The following is a 23,324-nucleotide window of genomic DNA, read 5'->3' as shown; positions in this document are numbered from 1 at the left end:
ACGAATTGCGAATTGTATTTTAAAAAATACAAAATTTCAACTCTCCCCGCTCATTTTCATTTAAGAACCCGTGTGGTTGATGGTACCAAACACTTTCTTAATTCAATTTAGAGACCATTCATAGTTACCTTACTAGAAGAAAAAATACTAGCTACCTTCGGAGATGGACAAAGGTTAGGTTAGGTTAGGTTTATTGCAACACGTGGAGGCTTGGTAACGTTGTGATTTAAATTTCATTTTATTTTTAAAACAAGAACACCGGTTTGTTCCACATTGTTTATTTGCGGGCTTGCATATCCACATTTTTTAAACCCTTGTCCTCCCGAGACTGACTGCATAGAAGATGCTTCTCGTAATGATATCAATTATTCTTTATCGACAACCGAATTTTAGCTAAAGTTCCAGGAGAATATATAAATGCTTGGTCATTTTTCGACGAATAATCTATTGTCCGGCATTTAGCTAATACTCCCAGAGAATAGGCATGCATAGCGCCCTCAACCATCTGCCTATTATCCTGGAATATTAGCTAAAATCCCAACTTGTATATATATATATATATATATATATATATATATATATATATATATATATATTTTAATCTATAAATCCAATGCTATCGGTAATTAAATTAAATGATGGCGAATATGTCCCAAAGTAAATAATTAAATTTAATTTCAGTTTTTTTTGTATTTCCTGCAGTAAAATTGCTATGTAACTATCGTAACATTTATTCTATTTAATACTGTTAATTTACTTACTTGTAAGGTTATAATTACAATTATTCTCGTATTTAATTTGGAAACCACAGAAAAGCTAACAGGGGATGTTTACTTGGTGTTAGTTTCGACCTCATTATGTATGGCTTTATTTCATTTCCACCACCTTGAAACCAATATCACGAGTATATATCGAGTGTATCGAATTTCCATTTCACCCTCTCTGTTTGTCTAACCCCATAGATCACGAGTAATATAACCCAAAGGTCTTTATTTTTTCTTATTTGTGCAATAATTCATGCCCTCAAGTACTGAATAAGTTCAATATGCTAATTAATAATTCAATACTCATTTCTAATCGATTCTTTTTGATGGGGTTGATATGAATTGAAAAAATTAATATAAATGCAGTTTGTGCTGTCTCGAGTAATAGCTATAGAATGAAAATTATTGACACACTCATAGTGAAGTATAATGAGAGGGAAAGAAATCTAAATTAATCGAGCATGACACAAAACAATACACGTAAGTTACATACATGGCTTCTTTATAAATTATATACGCAAGCAGAAATTTCAAACAATTCTGAGAATCTTATATAGTTAATCTTTAGTACTAATAACTTGTTTCAAATTGATATTAAAAAAAATATTTTAAGTGACAACAAAATTTATATTGATTAGGTCAAGATAAGTATGGAGGCAAAACAAGGGAAAGATCAACTTGCTTACTACTCTATCTTATCAAAGATATTTTAAAAAATCTAAAAAAAGGACAAAATAGCAACACCAATTCAGATTTCCAAATAAATATGGCATAATAGAATGGGTATACCAATTATTCAATAACATTAATGAAGATTTTGAACCTGAAAGATACTGCTCACATCACATAAGCCTTCGACAAAGTATCGCAAGTTACATATGAAGTAACAGCTGACAGCATATAACAAATGTGATGACTTCGCGGAAACACAGAAGATAATAAAAACTGTATTTCTTTTCATAATTCATTCTTTGTTCTAACGTTGTTTTATAAACATTTATTATAATTGTAATTCTTGTTTTTAAAAATACAAATTCGAAGTTTTAATATATAATTGGCGCAGTCAGTAGGATACGCACGGGTTTCGGAAGTGAACAGCTTCGCCGGAAGTGAAATTCGGGACCTTGGAGTTTCTACACCTTAAGTGCGTATTACGAACTTATAAACTTTCAAAGTTGTGGCAACAGGAGCAGGGAATCAAGAAAAAGGACCAGAGCGCTCGAATCGACGAACAATCTGTAAGTGCCTTTTCCTTTTTACCTTTCCAAACCCCTCTGTATAAGGATTTTGGTAAAGGTAGTTAAATTTTGTTCATTACGAATAAATTTCTTAGTATAAACATTAATTTTAAATTATTTTCATAAGCGATATTGATGAAATAATTAACAGAATTTCAAATATAAGATTAGATAACTTTAATATTGATCTTATAAATAACAAATTAATAGGACCAAATACTGAGATACCTCTCAGATATAGACGAAAAGAAAACTCAAATATATTATTCTGAGTAGAACCACAACAAAAAATTCTAAAGAAGTAAAACGTAAAAATATTTTAACGTCTGAACCAGTTTTAATTTATCCGGATTTCGATAAAGAATTTGAAGTAACAACAGATAGTTCCAACTACGCAATAGGTGCAGCTCTTTTACAAAATAATCACTCTATATGCTATGCATCAAGGACTCTCAATCCAGCCGAAATAAACTATTGAACGATTCAGAAAGAACTCCAGCAATAGTATGGAGCTGCAAATACTTTCGCCCATACCTTTTTTGCCGGAAATTCACAATATATTCAAACCACAAGCCACTGCAATTGTTTTTCTTCATGAAAGACCAAAATTCTATGCTAGTCAGATGGAGATTGAAATTGCAAGAGTACGATTACGTCATCAAATATAAAAAAGGATCGTCGAACTCAGCCGCAGATGCCCTAAGTGGAAATCCATGCACAGAATTGAATGCTATGGATAATGAATCAATAATAAATAACGTAGGAGATGCGGATGAAATTATAGAAAACTTCCTACAACATCCTGACGAAATTCCTCCACTCTCTAGTCCTGACCTCGAGGAAATACTGAATAATAAGGACCCACCGAAATACCGTAATCAAGAAACAAATATAGTTCGAGACATAGAAAAATAATCAAACAGACCTCAAGATTCAAACTCGGATTCTGACATTGAAACTCAACATACGTCGACAGGGAATAACAACTGGAGAAATAGAATCCATCAAATGTAAAACTGCCAAAATTTTCGACAATACTAGATTATATGTTACACTACCTTCAAACATTTCTTCCATCCAAATAATAAATTTTGTAAAAGAACATATCGTTCCAAACAAAAAATACGCTATTTATTTCAAACACCGCGATTTACCTAGAATCTTCACGACTACGATGCAATCGTAAAAATTCTGCTTTCAAAATTATACAAAGTAACACCGTTATAGAAGATTTACAAATCAAAGTACAAGTAGAGAAACTCAAATTTTATCATGAAACGAAAACTTGCCACCGCGGTATAAACGAAATGAAAATAGCACTTGGTAAACGATTTTATTGGCCAAAAATGTCCCATGACATTGTAGAATACGTGAATAATTGCGAAATTTGTCAAAAAAACAATACGGTCGAAACCCACCAGTAATAAAATTCAACCTAACACCAACTACTTCACGTCTTCCACATATTCATATTGATTGTTTTCAAATTTCAGGAAACACTCACTTAACCGTAATAGATATATTTTTTCGATACGGCCAATCCTACCTTCTATCAGCTAAACCTCATATCTATAGTAGAATGCTTATTTAATTTTATAACACACCATGGATTGCCCATAAAAATAACAGCAGATTCGGGTACGGAATTTAAAAATAAAGATCTTGAAAACTTTTGCGAACTTTATAAATTTGAACTTCACTTCACAACTGCTAACAATTCAAATAGCCCCGTGGAGAGGTTTCATTCCACACTTATTAAACATGTACGATGTTTAAGAGAAGAAACTCAAAGTCTCACATCAGATCAATTGATAAAACGGGCCATACTCGGGTATAACAACTAAATTCATATCATATTCATATTATGTCACCAAATATACACCATTTGAGACAATAAAGGGACACATAAATGAAACAAACCCTTTCGACCTTAATGAACACATAATAATTTCAGACTATGTACAAGCTCACAAACAAGCAACCACAAGACTTTACGAAAATATAACAGAGACTAATAAAACCATAAAAGAACAAATTATTAATGATAGAAACGAAAAGCGCACCGAAGCCCGTGACAATAAAAACGAAAAAGTAGCCTATATTCGTACAAAAACAAGAAACAAAAAACTTCGTAAAATTGAAAATATTAGCTCAGACAAAAAATAAATTGATAACAGATAAAAACATTTATCATAAAGCAAGTGCAAGAAAACCCAAAACTAATAAAAAACAAATTTTTCAGGAAGATGGGGTAGATGAAAATAATAATCCTAGCACTTCTGGCAATACAAAAACTGCACAAGAGTAACGCTACGGAAGACATAGATTTAACTACTATCAATAATCCTTTATTACCGATACAATTAGGAGACGCACGTTTCATATATAGTAAACATTCCTTTATACATTATTTAAATTTAGAACCTATTATTAAACAATTGTTCAACACTGAAAAACATTTTTTCATTATAAAGAATAATTTAGAAGTGAGAAATGCAACTAATGAAATCTCATATCATGCCTTATCTCAAGACATGTTGTTTAGAACAGAATTTCTCATCAAAATTACACGTACGAAGCTTGATAATTTACAACCTCATATACGTAATAAAAGAAGTTTCTTTGACGGGGTCGGTCAACTACAAAAATGGTTGTTTGGTACACTTGATACCGATGACGGTAATAGATATGATAACGCAATAAAAATTCTAGAAACAAACATGATTACGGAAATAAACTTGCAAAGTTCACTTTCCAAGAATCTTATAAAAAATTACAATGTAACAATTCGCATCTTATCAAAAAATCAAGAAAAATTTGCAAATCAGCGTGCAAAAATCAATCACCGAATCACAAGAGTATTTAACCTTTTAAGCAATCATTTCACAAATAAATCTAGACTGTCAAAATGTTATCACACTCTTAGATAATTCGGAAGACTCCATAGCTTTTGCAAAACGAAAAACACTTCATCCTTTTATTATCCCTAGTCAAGAGTTACAAAAAACGCTAGAATATTTTAGGAATTACAAAATTTAAGAACATTATAACATACTACCAATTTTTAGGCACTCAAGTTTCGTTTGCTAATAATAAATTAATTTTTGCTATACATATATCAATTATCAAAGCCGAAGTCCTTAAATTATATGACCTCTTTCCCATCATTCAAAACAACCGAATATTCTCCCTAAAATATTCCTATTTGGCACGAAACAACTCGAATCACCAATTTATAGAACAAATCTGTCCACTACTAGAAAATGTATATTTCTGCATCGAAGACCACTCTCCTGACGACAAATGGGGAGGGAGGGAGGTTGCTGGTCCTAACATCAGTATTAAGGGGGTTACCTATCCTGGAACACCTGGCTACTGTTCAAAAAATCGCCCTTACGTGACTATTATCAAACAGACAAATGCAAATCGTCGTGAAAATAACCCTGATCTTTCAATTATAATTTTTACAGAAGATATCAAAGGCAAATATAATTCCATTATCCGACCAGTATTGGAAAAGAAAAAGCAACGAGTGAGAGAAAGATCTGGTTCTGTACCATCTTCATTATTGAAAGGAGTAATAACCCGAAATATGAAAAAAACCGCAAAGGGTATGTTGATGGAATATACTACCAAACCAAGATTAGAAAAATTAGAATTACTTGTAGCTTCTCAGGCTGTCAGAAATACTGGTCATTCAAACGAAATTGTACCTATTATTGAAGAGTTGTGTGAGGCTGAAATAATTCAATAAATAATGTGGAATCGGAAATGTTATATCAATAGTTCGTAGATCTTCCAACAATGCCTATCAACAAATTTGGTAGCCATTTCCTTTCGAAATCAACCTATGATCCATCGAGTGATATACTTAAATCATCGCCTCTATATCTATGGCTGCCAGATACCTATCACACAAATTTCAATCTTCGTTTAAAAGGTTGAAGGACTAAATTGAACAAGGAATTTTATGTATTGGATAATGGAAGAATTGCATTCAAATTTTCAAACAGTTGTAAAATTTCAAGTGTATCTCATTATAACGCCGATGGTGATGTAGTAATAAACAATGACATTTCCAAACTTCATGCACTTGCTGGTATATCCATTATAGAAGGGGATGTTATCAAGTTTAAATTAGGGTTTCCCACGTCCATTTGCATTGAAATACTGCTGGAGTCTCCGATTCAAAAAATGTATAAATGTGGCTTGGACTAAATCATCGATCGAAGAAAAAATGTGATAATGTGTGTAAGAAGAATTCTTCTATAACCCTTTCTCGAAGCTGTAAGGCAGTATCATTGCGTATTTTCAGACTGTATAAACCATTACAACCAACTAATTTGTCATCGATTGGCGTAATTCAAACAAGATCGCGCGATACGTCTACATCAATTTGATAATATGATGAAGCATCTAATGCGGATATGATTTATGTTGAAGGACGGGAAAACGATCCATTTGTGAATTGGACCCACCTTTAAGACACTCCAAGCCAAAATATATGTATCATAAAAACAAATTTTTTGTTTGTGCACCATCAAATGTATTACTTTTATATGATGCTTTTATAATGAAATAAAAAATGTTTTCAATATTTTATTGTTTTCTTTCGTCAGGAATGTATAAAAGGCAGACAGGTTAGCAACTATCTCGTTTGTGATTCTTTTAATACAGCATCCGCATAACGCTAGAGAAGTATTTGTGTGTGTGTTTTGATCGCAATATCAGTTGTCCTGGACCAATCGTAGCACTTTGATTTATTATTATATGCGAAACAATGATTTTTGGAACGCTTGGTATATGATGGCTATGATTTTGGTGAATTTATATTTATCGCGATTAATATGGAATAACGTAAGCAGCTCCGATTATCGCTTTTTGCGGTTAGAGTCAAGGTTTGTTGTCGTTGTTTTTCTAATTTGTGTGTAATTTTACAATGTGCGCACCCTACTGTGTGTGTAAAGGTATGTATCATCATCTTTACAACAATATCATCTAACTTCTAAAATGTCTTTACTTCCCATGGTTACGTGGGCTCATAATTTGACATCTTCCTGACATCGATATCGCCTTACCTTCCCTTTTTTAACACACCCCTGATACTTCAATGTTTTTATGTCAATGCCCTTATGTCATTTGTTCGCTTATAAGCAATAACACATTATGCCCTGCCATTATTAACAAAACACATACGTCACACCCCGTATAGACGATACTTCGATGTTGTCGTTATCGCCTTATGTTACTTGTACCCTTATCAATAAAACGATATGCTTTGCTCTGACAAAATATTACGTCACACCGTTTTCACCTTACACGTCGCCGTTATAGTCTTACGAAACACGCACGTCGGCGGTTATCACCTCGATTTTTTTAACTCCGTATTTCAATTTTGCCGTTAACACCTTACACGTACACCTCGTGCCAACTTACACAACACCTCGTATTTCAATTTGGCCGACTCTCAATACACGTACGTCGGCATTTATCACCTTGCAAAACACGTCACGTCACCTCTTTTTAACATACCCCGTATTTCCATGTTTTTTTTTCAATTTTGCCGTTATCGCCTTACACGTATGTCGACACAAGTAACATATTTTTAACACACCCCGTATTTCGATGCTGCGGTTAGGCGCCCGATATGAATACTACTACGTCACTTCCGTCCCAAAACCCGTTTAGAACATCTACTACGGGACTATTTTTTGACGTGTGACGTATACCGTTTTATGCATCGTTTTTGACATTTGACAAGACCGAATCCTCTTATACTTTTGTTTTTGTCGATCTTATTAAATGAACTAATACGTTCCATTGCAACAATTTATCAACTTTTATATTTAAAATTATAATTGGAATTTTTTGTTTTACAATTTTAAAATAGCTTCTAAATGCCAGAGAATTATTTCAGTTCATTTCATAATTTTTAAACGTTTGGTTATCGAGATAAGGGATCGCTGACGTCAGCGCGCCAGCAGTGAGCGGTGGAGTGCTGGGGGGCGTCTCAGGTTTCCCATCATCTACTACTATTTTCCTTTATTCATTTTCCGTAAATCCCCGTCTGAATTTTCCGGTAATTACTTAGACTTCAGAATTTTTTATTTATGTTTGGTAACTCCCTTCAACCTTCTTTTTTATCGCCTTTTATAGTTATGTCCAACAATTTTTCACATTTTTAATTATGTTCTTTTATGTTTTTATGTTTTTTATTGCTAGAACTGACATAAAATAAGTTGCTAATTAAGTGCTCACAAATTAATCAGTCAAGAAATATATTTTCCATAGTGTTTGGAGACCTTAAAACCACCATGCTCGATGTACTAAGTCCTAGTAGGATTTTTCCATTTTGAAAACTGACATAAAATCAAGTTCTCATCAGGTGCTCTGTAAATAATCAGGAGAGAGGTGAGAAATATCATTCCTATTGTGTAGAACTTAGTACATCAGGCATAGTGGTTGTAAGGTCTCCAGACAATGTAGGAATGATATTTCTTGACTGTCTCCCGATTATTTAGTGAGCACCCAATTAGCACTTAATTTTATGCCAGTTTTCAAAATGGAAAAAACCTAATAGGACTTAGTACATCAGGCATGCTGGTTTCCAGGTCTCCAGCCACTGTAGAAATGATATTTCTCGACTGTCTTCTGATTTTTTAGTGAGCACTTAATTAGTACTTCATTCTCTAACAGTTTCGAATATAAAAAATCATCCCCTGGACGTATTGCGTAACTTATGGCGGCTCTATGGCTTTTATCGCCCATAAAGTTAAATTTATTGCAATGTTTTCTTTTTTCCGTTAAAGCACTTAAATATTCAGCATTTTAAAAGTTCATTTTATACTTTGCCTTTTTTATAGTAGTATCAGGTACCCTGATTTTTCTCCCGTTCCCATATGATTTTCGTCTATGGCTTTTATCGCCCATAAAGTTGAATGTATTGCAATGTTTTCTTTTTTCCGTTAAAGCACTCAAATATTCAGCATTTTAAAAGTTTATTTTATACTTTACCTTTTTTATAGTAGTATCAGGTTCCTGCTTAGTTCATACCTGATTGAGTATTGATCTTAATTTTAGAGATACCTGATTTTTGGCATTTTCTGAATGCAATTTCTCGACTTTGCGTTGCTTTACTAAAATACTATTGAATGATGCATCTTAATTAATTGAAAATCAACTTACCTCGAAATCATCTTCACAAAAAAACCGATTATATACTATTGAAAGTTTATTTTTTGTTCCTTTTCATTGCATTACACCACTGTTTCCTTTTTCTCTCTCCTTTTAGAATACTAAAAGGTTTAGCTATTGTCGTACTTGTACATTTTAGTACAACATAATATCGAATATTTTGAGTATACATTTCAAAAAACACATACAACAGCGAAGGCGTAATAATAATACGTTCTACATGAAACTAATTCTCTGGCGGACGACGCTGATGATGTAGCTTACCAGCCGAGTCGCTACAATGAAAATGAGTGGAGCGACGTTTTTATTCGAAGTTTGATAATTAATTGTGAAGTAACTATAAATGCTAGAGAAACTAAATAAATCGATAAATTTAAGTTGTAAAGTGCCCCTTTCTATAACATGATAATCCAAATGTCGTTTCTAAGCTCATTTGGTGGTCGATCTTTGATTGCTTGGGGTTGGACTTTGGCCCTAGAATTAGTCTTAATAATCGACCAGATTTTGTAGTACACTAAGGAAGATCATATGCTTAACAGTACACTAATCCACTAATACGACAGAAGAATTCAGGTCCCGTGGAGGGCTTGTCTGTACCCGCTTTAGCGAGCTTAAAGTTACTGAGGAGGTTCACAGACTGCTATTTATTTGGTTGACTGCCAGTTTAATCCTACACTAATGTTAGATACCAGAACCAGAGTAGCTTCAAATTGAGCTAGAATATATACTCATTATCAAAGGAAATGAAGCAATTTTCAATCCAATCATTCAGTTAATGTTTATGAAGTGTCAAGCATCTATCTCTCCATTCCACGATGTACCAAAATGATGTGATTTTTTTATATTAGTTTATAAATTAAGTCAAGGTTTCGTTGTACCTCTAAGCACTCAACGCAGAAAATACTTTAACCGATATTTTTCAAATAAAAAAGATAGCTTCACTAAAATTAATCGCCATAAAATTTTTACAGCAAAATTAAGGCTAGGAATTCAAAAACTATTTCTCTGTTTTTAGTGCCATCTGTATGTCAGGTTAAAAATCTTCATCCATCATTGTAGAATGTATCTTTACGTTATAATTCTGACTTTCGGAGCGTATAGAAGTACCAATTATTCAAAGCGCTGCGGAGCCACGGTTATAATAATTGAATTGTTTTCAAACAAAGCGTTAAAAGTATCAAGTATATGATAAAATGTTTGGATTAAAAAAACTGGAGTGATAACGAAAATTGAAAGTGTAAACAAGAATTTTGGTAATAATGGACTACCAACCAAACACGTATGTACAAACTTTTGATCCTACTACTACTCCAGTGGCGTATCAAAACAATTCACAACAAATTATACCAACGAACCAAAATTGTTACAATGGGCAACAACAAATAGTCCTTAATCCCTTGTTACCCATACAACACAGCACATGGAGGAACAGCCATATTGATAAAACATACAATCAAACATTACGAACTTCTAAGCTACCGACAAAATCAACTCCAAGCTACCTCAACCAAAGTATCAACCTTGCCATATGAACTCACAATATTCGCAGTCTATTGCCCACCTCGACACAACATAAAACAAAATGATCTCGAAGAGTACTTCGGCACCTTAGGAGACAAATTCATAGCAGGAGGTGATTACAACTACAAACACACCATGTGGGGATATCAAGACTGTGCACAACTAAAGGAAGGGAACTATACAAAACCATAGAAGCTAACCTATATTCATTTATCTCGACAGGTACTCCGACGTACTGGCCAACTGACCCATACAAAATTCTGGACCCAGTTAAGACTTAAATTCTGATCACTCGCCTATTAGTGCAACCGTTGGAGCGTCAATCATAATTAGAACACCACCACAAAGATTACACAACTTTAAAACAGACTGGGAAGCATACCGTAACAAAATCAATGTTCAACGGTAAATTTAAAGATTAGGCTTAAGGAACCAGGAGATATCGAAAGAACAACAGATTTATTTAACTCACAACTTCAGCTAGCAGCCCAAGCTGCTACACCAAACACGAAACAGAAAAAAGGAAACAAAGATGTCCCACTCGAAATAAAGAGACTAATAGTAGAAAAAAGACAGGCTTGGGCAAGATGGCAAAGGAGTCACATTCCTGCAGACAAAAATAACGTCAATCGACTTAATCATAAATTGAAGAAAAAATTCAAAGGAATGAGGGATGCACAATTTGAGGAATACGTATCTAAATTAACAAGAATAGATAATTCCATTTGGAAGCCAATAAAAAATTTCAAAAAAAGCCCAAGATAACAGCCCCACCCGTACGAATAAACGAACATGAACAGTGGGCTAGAAGCAACAAGGAAGAATCAGATTTATTTGTGTATCATCTCACTACATTCTTCCAACCACTAACTCACGAGACAGACCAAGAAGTAGAGCAAAACTTAGAAACTGCAATAAATACAATAAAAGCATTGACTCCAAAAGAAGTACACAATGAGATAAAATTACTAAACTCGAAAAAAGCACCGGGCTCTGACCTAATAACTGCCAAAATGCTGAAAGAATTGCCATGAAAAGGGGTAGTCATGCTAACATACATCTACAATGCAATTCTGAGACTCGGATACTGGCCAAAATCATATAAAGTTGCACAAATTATATTAATTAGTAAACCTGGCAAAGACCCATGCAACGTGTCATCATGCCGTCCAATATTCAAGAGAGAATCATCAAATACCACCAAACTATAGAAACCCACCCAAATCCACTACTAGGAGTTGTTAACGCCACGAAACACGAAAAGACTAAAAAAAGTTTGCCAATAGACCTAATATGAGGTACAAGAGGTTGCATCACTGGATGTAAGCCTCACCAAGACATTATAGATGTTGGATTATCTAACACTCGCGAGCAAATTAATTTATAGAATGTAAAAACATTATAATTCAAACCATTTGTGATCACCTCTATCAAAAGGTATTGAGCATAATTAGGACATAAAGAGAAGTAGTTGCTTTACCGTCTTATGTACGGTTAGGATGCAAAGTATGATTTTTTGATTGGTTCACTTTTAGGTTCTGAAAAACACTCAAGGAAATAATTCCATTCCAAATATTAGGTGGGTTAGCGTATACCTCATCATAAACCTTCTTTACAGTTATATAATAGAGTTGATATGATCATTTAAATTTTAAGGTTTATCTTAATAAGTGTTTATTAAAACAAACAAAACTAATAAAATATAACAAAATGGTAGCAGGTTAAAAATTGTATCGAATTTAAATCGAGATCGCTTTAATTTTTCGCAAAGCTTACAAACTAAATCTTAATAATATATCAATAGCTACCCTAAAACAACGATTGCTTAGAAAAATTATATGTATATATGTTTTACTATGATTATTCATTATATTACATTTATGAGTTTGGAGATGTAGATACCATGTTTCTAACACATTCCAAATACATAACGTGTCTGCGACATGGATCCACACAAGTTACTTTATTAATTTACAGAGTCTTTCAAAAATACTCGCCAAAATTTCTAGTGATGAAAAATTTTCCAAAAATGTTTTGTTAGGAATATACAATATCAATTAATATCAAAGCTCTCTATATAATTTTAATTTGGTATATTCAAGTAAAATTTTCGTATCACCATAAACTTAGAAAACTTTGTGCTGTTAGACTTAATTCATATCGAGATCTCGCAAAATAAAAGATTTATTCAAAATTAAATTTCAGAGTTGATTACATTGACATCACTTCTACATTTTGGACATTCTATTTAGTTCGAAATAATCGCATTTCGTTTTGAGAAACTCTGTATAAATTATATGCAAAATATAAAAAAGCATGTATACAGTCATGTGCAAAATGTATAATCATCATTGTGAATTCGAAATAGCTTTGTCATTCGTAACAATCAAATCTTGAAAACAAATTTTGTTACATTCATTATACGATCTAAATGTATGTCTGAATTTTTTTAAAAACATTGTTGAATTTTCATTCAATGTGCACCAAAAATTCTGATATGACTATTTACATTACGGTATTTGTAATTTATTTTCAATGTTGTATATTATGTCAATAAAACACACTGTAGTATTCAAAAGATGAAGTAATATTTTAGTAGTCGATTAAGTTGATGATTTATTGAAGGTTTAGACGGACGGACCCATACCCATACCGAATATTAGTCAAAATCATATTTCTCACATATTTATTATAATTGAATTATTTATATTGGGAAAATAATACCGGATGCAACGTCAATAATGCTGCATTATTCTACGAAAAACCTTTTAAAAATTGTAAAACCACGATGTTATTATTGATCTATGTAGCTACTTTTTATTGATTAATTTGTGCATATAAATATAATGATATTAGAATGAATAAGTGAAATACCTGCAGTGATTTTACCGTATTTTTTTTTATTTAAAAAATATATAGGTTATTTAAAAGTATGACTTCAATAATGGACAATTGCTTCAGAAGAACAAAAACCTATCTCATGCAAGAGTTTTAAGCCACGAATTCTACAAATAAGAAAATATATTTGCTCACAGATTTTTGGTGCCCATTTATTATAAAAATGTATTATCAAAACAGTATTAAATGGTATTTAAGTATATGAATAAAGATTTGGAGACAACACACCATACATAGTTGTATAATGCCTGGACCGATTCTGAGCCCACATAGAAATTTATATGCTTCTTGTTTAATGAAATGTTGATGAATTGGTATCCAAAATGCTCTTCAGTTATTTTGAACCAGTATTAAAATACTTATTATTTAACAATTATATGAAATTGCTGAATTTATATTATAGATTATTGTAATATTGTGAGTAATAGAAATGAAAATTTAACGCCATGCTTTTTAGATAAAATTTTCCATATCCAGTTTGAATTAACTTGAATGCCTGATATATTTGTGTGCCATCGAATATGATTCAATGAGAGAAAATATATGAGCACATTTTGGATTATATGATACAGTGGAATATATAACAATATAAAAGCAGACTCAGTTTCACCAAACATTATTATTTTGAACAATTTCCCTATTTAACAATAACTAATTCCGTGAAAACACAAACAAGCTGTAAATATCTCGATATTTAAATAAAAATAACCTTTATAGCAGCTTTTCACCTGTATAAATCTATTTATCACTTTGTGTTTTGGAAAGATGGAAAGTGTTTGATTTTGTATTTAACTAAAGCTCAAGAAAATCCTTGTTTCGTTAGATAATTTATTTTATAAACAACACGCAGATAAATCTATTTGCTAACAATTACAACCATGTTCTTATTGCCTTTTTTATATTCACATTAAACACCTACAGATTTCTTATACAGTAACGATTCACCCGCAGGTTATTTCTTTTATAAAACACATTTTCAATACCACCCTGCACTGTATTCTAGTAAAATATTGGTCAAAAAAGATATTTATTGTAACAAATAACGCGGTTATGTTGCGTATATCGGCTTATAGGTATATAAAATTAATTGTACAATGACAATGTTGTGAATAACATGGTATTCATATACAATTTTTGAAGTCGATTCACTGTGTTGCTACCTTACATTATTATAGGTTCGTTCCAACCCATCAAAATACCGTCCTTGGTATGGTGGTGATTCTGGGCAATAAAGATTACGTGTTCCAACCTGGCGGTTACCGTTATACGAACGATTCTGTTTTGTGTTTCGATCGACTTAGCTATCGTTCGTGGATCATTTGCGGGACAGTCTTTTCGATACTTGGTTGACCGTAAGTACTGTTACAAGAACCGTGTATGGCCGGAGATTGCCCAGAAAATATCATTTAAACGCTTCCAATAACTGTACGGTCCCGAATAGCAGGTTGGAACAAACCGTATGAATACTCATATTATATATGTATTAGTATTCTTGGAATAATTTTATTTAGATTTAAATCTGAATTGTTAGGAGCAACCACGTGGTAATTTTGAATATTTCATATTCAAATAATTATATTTAATACTACTTAAAGTATTCTATAAAGAGTTATCAATTTTCTTTATTTTTCATAATATATGAAATTTCAATTGTTTTCTCATTGTTTTCCAACCTATCAAATATTTTAGATAATTCATTCATTTGTAAGTAGTGTTAAACTATGTTATCCATTCCCATTACTCTTTTATTCAATTCTTGTCAATCATACTTCAAAATTTTTTGGTAATTGACATCGGATGTGTGGTTAATGTATTATTTTTTATAATAAAAGTTTTTAACAATGTATATTGATCGACATATGTTTTATTGTAACGAGAATATGTAGAGTTCGACTCGGTATTTATGAACCGAAATTTTTATTTCAATATCAAATATATAAAGGTTGACGGAAACTTCTGTAGGAATATTTAAACCTTATCAACCGAGAATTCTCAGCTGCGAGATAGAAGAAGAATGAGATAGTATTTCTCGAAAAGTTATAATGAGGGAAGCAACAGTTGCTAACCTGTATTTTGTCCAAAAGAGTTTCGAAAGATGTGCAACTAGCGAAGTTAACCAGGTTCGGACATTGGCGACGATATGGTTAGTCAATGATAAACAAAATATATCGAAGTTTAATGTGTTATTTTTTACATGCCAACCTCCGCATGTTATATCTATACAAAATATCACTCTTCTTTTCTAATACATATTGATATGTGTGAATATTGTGAATGGAAAATGACAGAGGCTTATATAAAGCAGCAGCAACCAATTTGAGGGATTTAATATTTAAGACACGCTTCGAAAAATGTAGATAAATAATTTTAGCTTAGAAAATAAATGAAATTTTTATATCGAAATAAAAGGAATTGAGACAGTTGGTCTTGGACACTGTTGTTATTCTGAATACAATGGTATAAACAAATAAAAATTTGGACGGAAGGTGCAGTAAAAAATATGTGCATTCCATAGATATATCATGCACAGTATCGTATATAATGTGACTAAAAATTGAATAGGTATAAAACTGATATAGAGATCTCGTGAATTTCAGCATAGGACGGGTTTAAGTTGCAAAGAGGAACGTAACTTATTGGCAGCTGCCGTGAATAGTAGGTATAATTAATAACTATATATGTATAGTATGTTTTTCACATTGCAATCTATCAATTTTTGATATAAAAGCAGTTAAAAAGTTTCGAACGTGATACTATTGTTTATATGCTTATGAAAAAAAGTTTAGAACCCCCCTTATCGATCTACTGACTGGGAATGGCAGTATATCAAAACGAGGTTGTGATTGAGATTTAAACTATAAGCAAAAGTACAACCAAACACTGTCCATAACCATAATATTTATATAAAATTTTAACAATAATATACTAATCAATTAAATAACAAAATATTATAACAGTTTTTATAACAAAGAAATACATACCGCAAAAGTGCATTATTTGTACTTCTCGTTATGTAGAAATTTATGAATATACTACTCAATAAAGATATGGGTGACATTTTTGATTGCATTGCTTAATTTCACAAAATACAGTTGTTTTCAACATTTTTATACATGAGAATGTACATAAGAAGAAATTTAGAATGACCGACAAAAGCACATACTTAGATTTTAGTGTAATGCAAAAATATGGCTAAAATGTCACACATACACAATTTATATACTTTTCTGGTAGGCATAAAAAAATTGTGAAATTCGCAAAGTTTTCCCATTCGCCCCCTCCCCATTAGCGGTCCACGTAGCATGTGAAGATAGCTTGAATATTAGCATTTGAAGAAAGCACCATTATAAAAGTAAAACTTTTGTGAATTTTTTTTTATAGTCCATTTTTATTATTAGATTAATCATTCATTCATAATCAGTCATGTTTAGAATATATATATATATATATATATATCTTTACAAAATTCTTTGAAATGCACCCATTTTAACAGAACTTTCTACTTTTTGTGCATTTGGGAATTTTTATAAAGAGAACTACTTTCAAAAATATTCACTTTTCGATGAAACTATTTACTTACTGGCTTGAATCAACTATTCAAAAATTATTATCATTTGATAAGTTGAGAGCATTATGGGAATTTTGTTCTCAACAATCTCGAACAATTTTTGGGAAAGCAGACTCAATTATTTCTCTGTACTACATTACACATTGACCAGATAATGATTCATTTTCAATTTATTTTTTCACAATACTAAATATACTTATCACTCCAATACGCTCTGTGATCAAACAGGGCTGTTTTGAATGTCACTTATATATAAGGCAATTATTTTAGCTCGGGCGGAATATTGATAGGGTATGATTTCTTAGGGTGAACAGAAATGATATTGGAATGACAAATAACACACTAAATATAAGTGGCATTGGCAGAACTGGAAATAAATAACGAACGATAAAATAAATTCAAAATACGTCTCAACGAGTTATCAAATATCACTAATTTAAGATCTAAAATGTTATAAGGACATTTTTTTATGACTGAAGCGATCTTGGAGTATTCCGAATATTAACAACTATGTGATCAATAAATATTTTATACAAAAAAATACAAAAAAATATTTCGTCGGCTTTAAGAATATAAACGTGTATCAGTTGGGCTCAATATTTTGTGAGTACAAATTTCGTCAAAGTAAACCCAACATTCGGGTTCGAAAGTTGATGTTACTTTGTTGCGTGAAATCCTCGAAAGGTTATTGATATTAAGTGTATAATCTGAGTGTTCAAATTTTTTAACGTAAATCAAAATAACTCGAATAAATATAAACTCATTTCTCAATACAGTTGTTACAACTAAAAGCATAAAAGTTCTTAGTACTATAAGAGCCAGTTAAGTAGAACGAATTCATACTGAAAATGTTGTACAAATGTTCCCGAGTGACTTTGGAAAGAGTCTTTTTTACATATTTTTAGTTTACCAACTTCCAAGAGACGAAAAACGAGAGTATTGTTATTTTTTCATTATACTCTAATCATTTCAACTTTTAGTACTATTCTAAATTTGCGATAATCCCTATTGCTTAGAAATTACCGACAAAACAGTGAGTAAATTCTTCTACCTGAGAGTTCCCTCCACTGATTCATTGCTATTTAGTACCTATTAATATTCTATTATGTAAACATGTCTAGTGAGTGTCCAACATAAGAAGAAAATAATGTTCTTTTCTTTTATTCATCACTGCAGTCATAAATGCTTTCATCTATCGATTTATTCTATTATTCTTAGAGTATCTGTCCTTCGCTCTCCTTATCGAGACTTATCTGTTTCGAAATGTTTTAAAGAAGTTTATTAGGAAATTGGACATTTTGAATGGAAATGTTTATATTAAATTATTACAGCTCGGTCAATGTGTATGTGTTATAGTGCAGTTGAGTTCTGTCTCTATTACTCAGCATATTGAGAAATACAAAGTAAACTTTGGTGATTGGTGTTAATCATGACAGAGTAACAGTGACACAATGTTTTAAATTTTAAAATTTCACATTACTGAAATTATTTTCCTACAAACACCGATGTTGATGCATGAATCACAACTTACGTGATTTTTAAAAATACCTCAACATCAGAAATTGACAGGATATCAGAATAAACAGAAAAAATATACACTAATTCAACTGCTTTTTATGTATCCTTTGCAAATAACCATAAGCTGAACTTTCATCTAAGAACTAGTGCTGGGACACCAATTCTGTAGTAAATTCATTTTAACTAGTTATTTAGCAACTTCATTCGATACATTCGATACTGATCATAAAACTACTAATACGAGTTAAATTAAGCTTGTCTATCATAACAAAAATCTTTCAAATATCATTTTTTAAAATATATGTTAAATAGGGATATTACGTTATATTCCACATAAAAAGTATATTATAAAAATGCAAAATTTCTACAAGTACTTTCATAAATACGTGTTATTTGAGTGTTGCTAGAAGAGGCGTGACTTGCATTGCTTTTAAGAAAACAACACTTTTGTTCATTATCAATTCAGGTATTTGTTAAATATTTAATTCCATATTTCAGCTTATTTTGCTGCTGGTTAGAAGTTGCAATAGGAAAATACTAAGAATATAAAAAAAGTAATGGCTTTGGTGTTGATGTTATCCAGCAGATATTGAGACCAAGACTTACAACTTACGGCATCACTTATCGTATAAAGCGGAATAAGAACCTATTTATTCTCCGTTACAACATATCATATTCTATAATCACAAAGATATCAGATGATATACAAGCTTCATTACTGCAGTAAAACTGTGAAAACAGCCTCATGTAGAGACAAACCAGAATATTATGGAGGACCTAATTTTTTTTAATTTTATTAAAGCTCAAGCCTTAGAAAAAATATGGAATATCCGATTGAGATAATATTGTTTTTTTTTCTCCATAATTCAGACGAACTAATTCAATTTCTAATAAGTTTGGCTTGTTCAGCATAAAATCAATTAGTCTTCCATAAATGATAGAAATATGAACAGTACAGCAGTTGATATATACATATATTTGAATATCCAAAAAACGATACTCTCTCCATCAAACTACACTGCACAAACTATCACGTAAAGTTTCATCTCGGTTTAATTAAAGTAACATACATCTAGTGAATCATTACATCAGTTTTTCAGGACAATCACAAAGTGCCGTTTACAACGCAAAAATATATATGTAAGCTCAATATCGCCTAAAACGTAAATTGAACACCGCCAAAGCAAAATACTGTAATTTTAGAAGATATTGAATGGTAAGTTTGAAATGAGCTTACAGTCTTCTGCAATTACAGTTAACTTGCTCATATATTTAATTTACACAAAATAAAGAAAAAAAAAACGTATCAACAAATTGTTAGGAAACATATATTTTTTAGCGCTGAAAATTGAAGCACATGAGAGAGATAAAGCGATGTATGTTCTTTATACTTATTGATGTTATTGACTGTCAAAGTTAGGATCCGAGATAAAGTATAACGTGTTTGTTGTGAGGCCTTTTGAATCTGAACATAGTCCAAAGCAGCGTGTTTACCCGCCGACGACTATGACAGGGGTGGGGAGGGGCGAGGCCAGTCTCATACGTCCGCAGTTCGAGAGCTGATGCTGGGTGTTCGACTGTGTATCACTACTTTGTGCCCATTTCTTTCTACCAGAACCGCTGTTTGTCGAGCCTCAAGCTCCCCTTCACCGTCTATATCACCTTCATCGCCGGACTGATCAGTTGCACCTCCGCGGTTTCTCTTGTGTTTTCTCCACGCGTTTTGAATTAATCTAGCACAATATTCCTCCCTTTGCCGCCAAAGGGTTGAACTAACCGGTTCATACCCTACCTCATTCGGTCTACCTTGCACTTCGGCCAATTCAGCAGTTTCTTCAATAGCGTTACCTTTTCGAGCGAAAAAGTCTTTGGTAAGAGCATCTAAGATATCTACACAAAACATGAGATCACCCTTGCAGATTGGAATGTCCATTGAAACTATTTTGTATTTATTCGGTTTATGTATTTGTAGTGGAGGCTCCAATACATCTAAAAAGTCGGAAAGTTGATCGTATCTTATGTACTGCGTTCCATCTGGATCAAATTGTTGCCAAATCTCGTAGTACATATCATAGTCATCGTCTGTTAGACCCTCCTGCACATCTTCAGTCGCTTGCGAATAATTCTCCAAAATGACGGCAATGTACATGTTTATGACTATGAGGAATGATATAACGAGATAGCTAAGTAGGAAAGCTATACCTATCGTGGAATTACCACAATTACCCGTTTCTCCTATTTCGTTGTCTGGTTGCTTACAGTCTTCCTCATTTATAATTCCATCTAAGACGCCATCCCAACCGGCAGAAGTGGACATCTGAAAATATATAAACTAAATATTAACACATACATTTTAGAAGTAACTGTATCCGATACTGAACCAAATCATGAAATGGTAGGTTATCTAGACCTAAAGGCCATATACACAGAAAGCTATTATCAGAAACTGATACATCTACTTTGCTTCTCCAATATTTATGTTTGAGATTAATTTCTCCATAGAGCAATCTAGATAGAGAAGCTCTTAATAGGAAGAAAATATTAATTGAATATATTTCAATGAATTTTTCCACCTATGAAAATAATAATGTTAATTTTTGTTCAGATATAAAAAAACATTTTATAGAAGCTCAATTTTTAAAGTACAAAAAATATAGGAGGAGAGTCTCATTCAACTCAAACAAAAGCAACTAAGGCTAATCATCGGGTTAATTACTGGCCACTGGTATACGGCAAAACACCTAAGACGATGGGCATCACACTCAATGTCCAAGATGCAAAATAAAGGAGGAAACTCCAATCTACATATTGTTTAAATGCGCTCTCCTCCGACCTGTTCAAGAGGACATAAGGTGAAGTAGCGCGGATTAAAATCATGAATTGTTCTTCATAGGGCCCAGACAAAATTACTGTATTTCTAACAGACAACATACGTAATTAAGTTTGGTTAGGTTGTTTGTTGTTTGCTTTTCCAGGTTGTATTTGTATTGTATTGTAAATTATTGAAAATTCTTCAAAGGAAGAAACTTACAAGTTCAAAAGTAAATTCAAGTCAGAGGTTTCTATTTTTGTCTAAAAAAATAGTCACTTTCTATATCGAAATTTCGTTTTTTTATTTATTTGGATTAAACATTGTTTACTTTCACAACCAAGTCAAAAATAAATAAACTTACCTGAAATAGAAGAATCATTGACTGTCCAAAGGTTTTGAAGTTATAGACGTCATCGAGTCCGCTTTTGTCCTTGACGTGCATGAAGAATGACATTCCGAAGATCGCGAATATAAACATGACCAAAAAGAGTAGTAAGCAAATGTTGAAAAGGGCAGGCAGTGACATGGCAAGTGCGAAAAGCAGTGTGCGGATTCCTTTTGCTCCCTTAACCAATCGAAGAACTCTACCGACTTTCGCAACTCGAACAACTCTCAATAAAGTCGGCGACACAAAGTATTTTTCAATAATATCACTTAGCACCAATCCCAAAATTGATAATATAACAACCACTAAATCGAAAAGATTCCAAGGTTCCGTAAAATAATGATAACGCAAAGCAAACATTTTCATGAGGCACTCGGTACTAAATATAACTATGAAAATCATATTTAGGGAGTCCAAAACTTTGGTAAACGTCTCTTTCTGTTTGTAATGGTCCATTGTCATCGTCAACATATTTAAACCTATAAATAACATGATGATCATGTCAAACTTCTTATTGGTGACTATCTCGAAGACTATGGCTTGAGGTCTCCACTAAAAACAAAAACGAATACATTAATCTACTTGTATGTCATATGGAAATAAGGCCTTCAAATAATTTTAAAAATTTTACATTGTACAGAGACTAGAATTGTATCGTTTGTCACCTTCACATGCAATATTGTTCTTTACATGGTGCAAGCTGATTCTATTGGATAGGATAAGAAAGATGCAAGAATGAATATAAATAGGCTAATTCCTAGAGGAAAATACAATACATTATGTGAACCAATGACTATAAATGAAAAACTCTATAGTCAAATATACACAGGAAGTAAAAAAGATACTACTCTAAGCATAGTAGATAAAAGCATGTTAACAGTAAATTTGAAACAAGAAATTGATATGTGGTAAACCATGAGGATCGTTATATTTCTAATGATGAGAAACCTCGATTTCTTAGAGTGGATATAATTTAATATCAATATCAAAAAAAATATATAAGGATTTGATTTTATTTCGGAAGATTATTTTTGTTGTACTTTTGTTTTTAAATGACATTCTGTGTCACATAAGGAATACTTTCTAACAAAATTGAAAAAATTTCTTACCCTTGGTCTAGGAATAGCTTTCATAGGTTTCTTGGATCCCATTTTCTTCATAGCATTGTAATATTTCTTCTGATCTTCAGTCATGAACATCTCCAGTGATCCTCCTGCGTATAAATTACTCAAATGATTTTATAATCTTTAAATAGTGGATATTTTAAAAATACCATTGAAATATTAAATGATTTATGGAAGATCTAATTAAATAAAACCGTGTAACATGTTTTCTAAAACTAGGGTTGACATTGTTCATTTTCTTCCTCCAAATGCCCATTCAAAAAATTATTAATTAATTCATTAAAATCTTCAACTTTCTCTTT

The 23,324-nt window shown here is 32.1% G+C and overlaps 1 protein-coding gene across 5 annotated transcripts in view; it reads right to left on the bottom strand.

Moving 5' to 3' along the window:
* Positions 1-12,455: 12,455 nt before the first annotated feature.
* LOC130892064 (sodium channel protein para) overlaps positions 12,456-23,324 on the bottom strand; it is a 99,190-nt gene continuing 88,321 nt past the window's right edge. For all 5 annotated transcript variants that reach the window (XM_057797285.1, XM_057797313.1, XM_057797320.1 and 2 more), the window contains 3 exons: positions 23,008-23,111; positions 21,875-22,450; positions 12,456-21,018 (listed from right to left, as the gene is read on the bottom strand). In XM_057797285.1, the coding sequence (XP_057653268.1) occupies positions 20,239-21,018; positions 21,875-22,450; positions 23,008-23,111 (1,460 nt within the window). In that variant the 3' untranslated portion in view covers positions 12,456-20,238. The remainder of the gene's footprint in view (positions 21,019-21,874; positions 22,451-23,007; positions 23,112-23,324) is intronic.

Source organism: Diorhabda carinulata, chromosome 1, assembly GCF_026250575.1.
Source record: "Diorhabda carinulata isolate Delta chromosome 1, icDioCari1.1, whole genome shotgun sequence".
NCBI classification, from domain to species: Eukaryota; Metazoa; Arthropoda; class Insecta; order Coleoptera; family Chrysomelidae; genus Diorhabda; species Diorhabda carinulata.
This window is presented reverse-complemented; position numbering and strand designations above follow the sequence as displayed.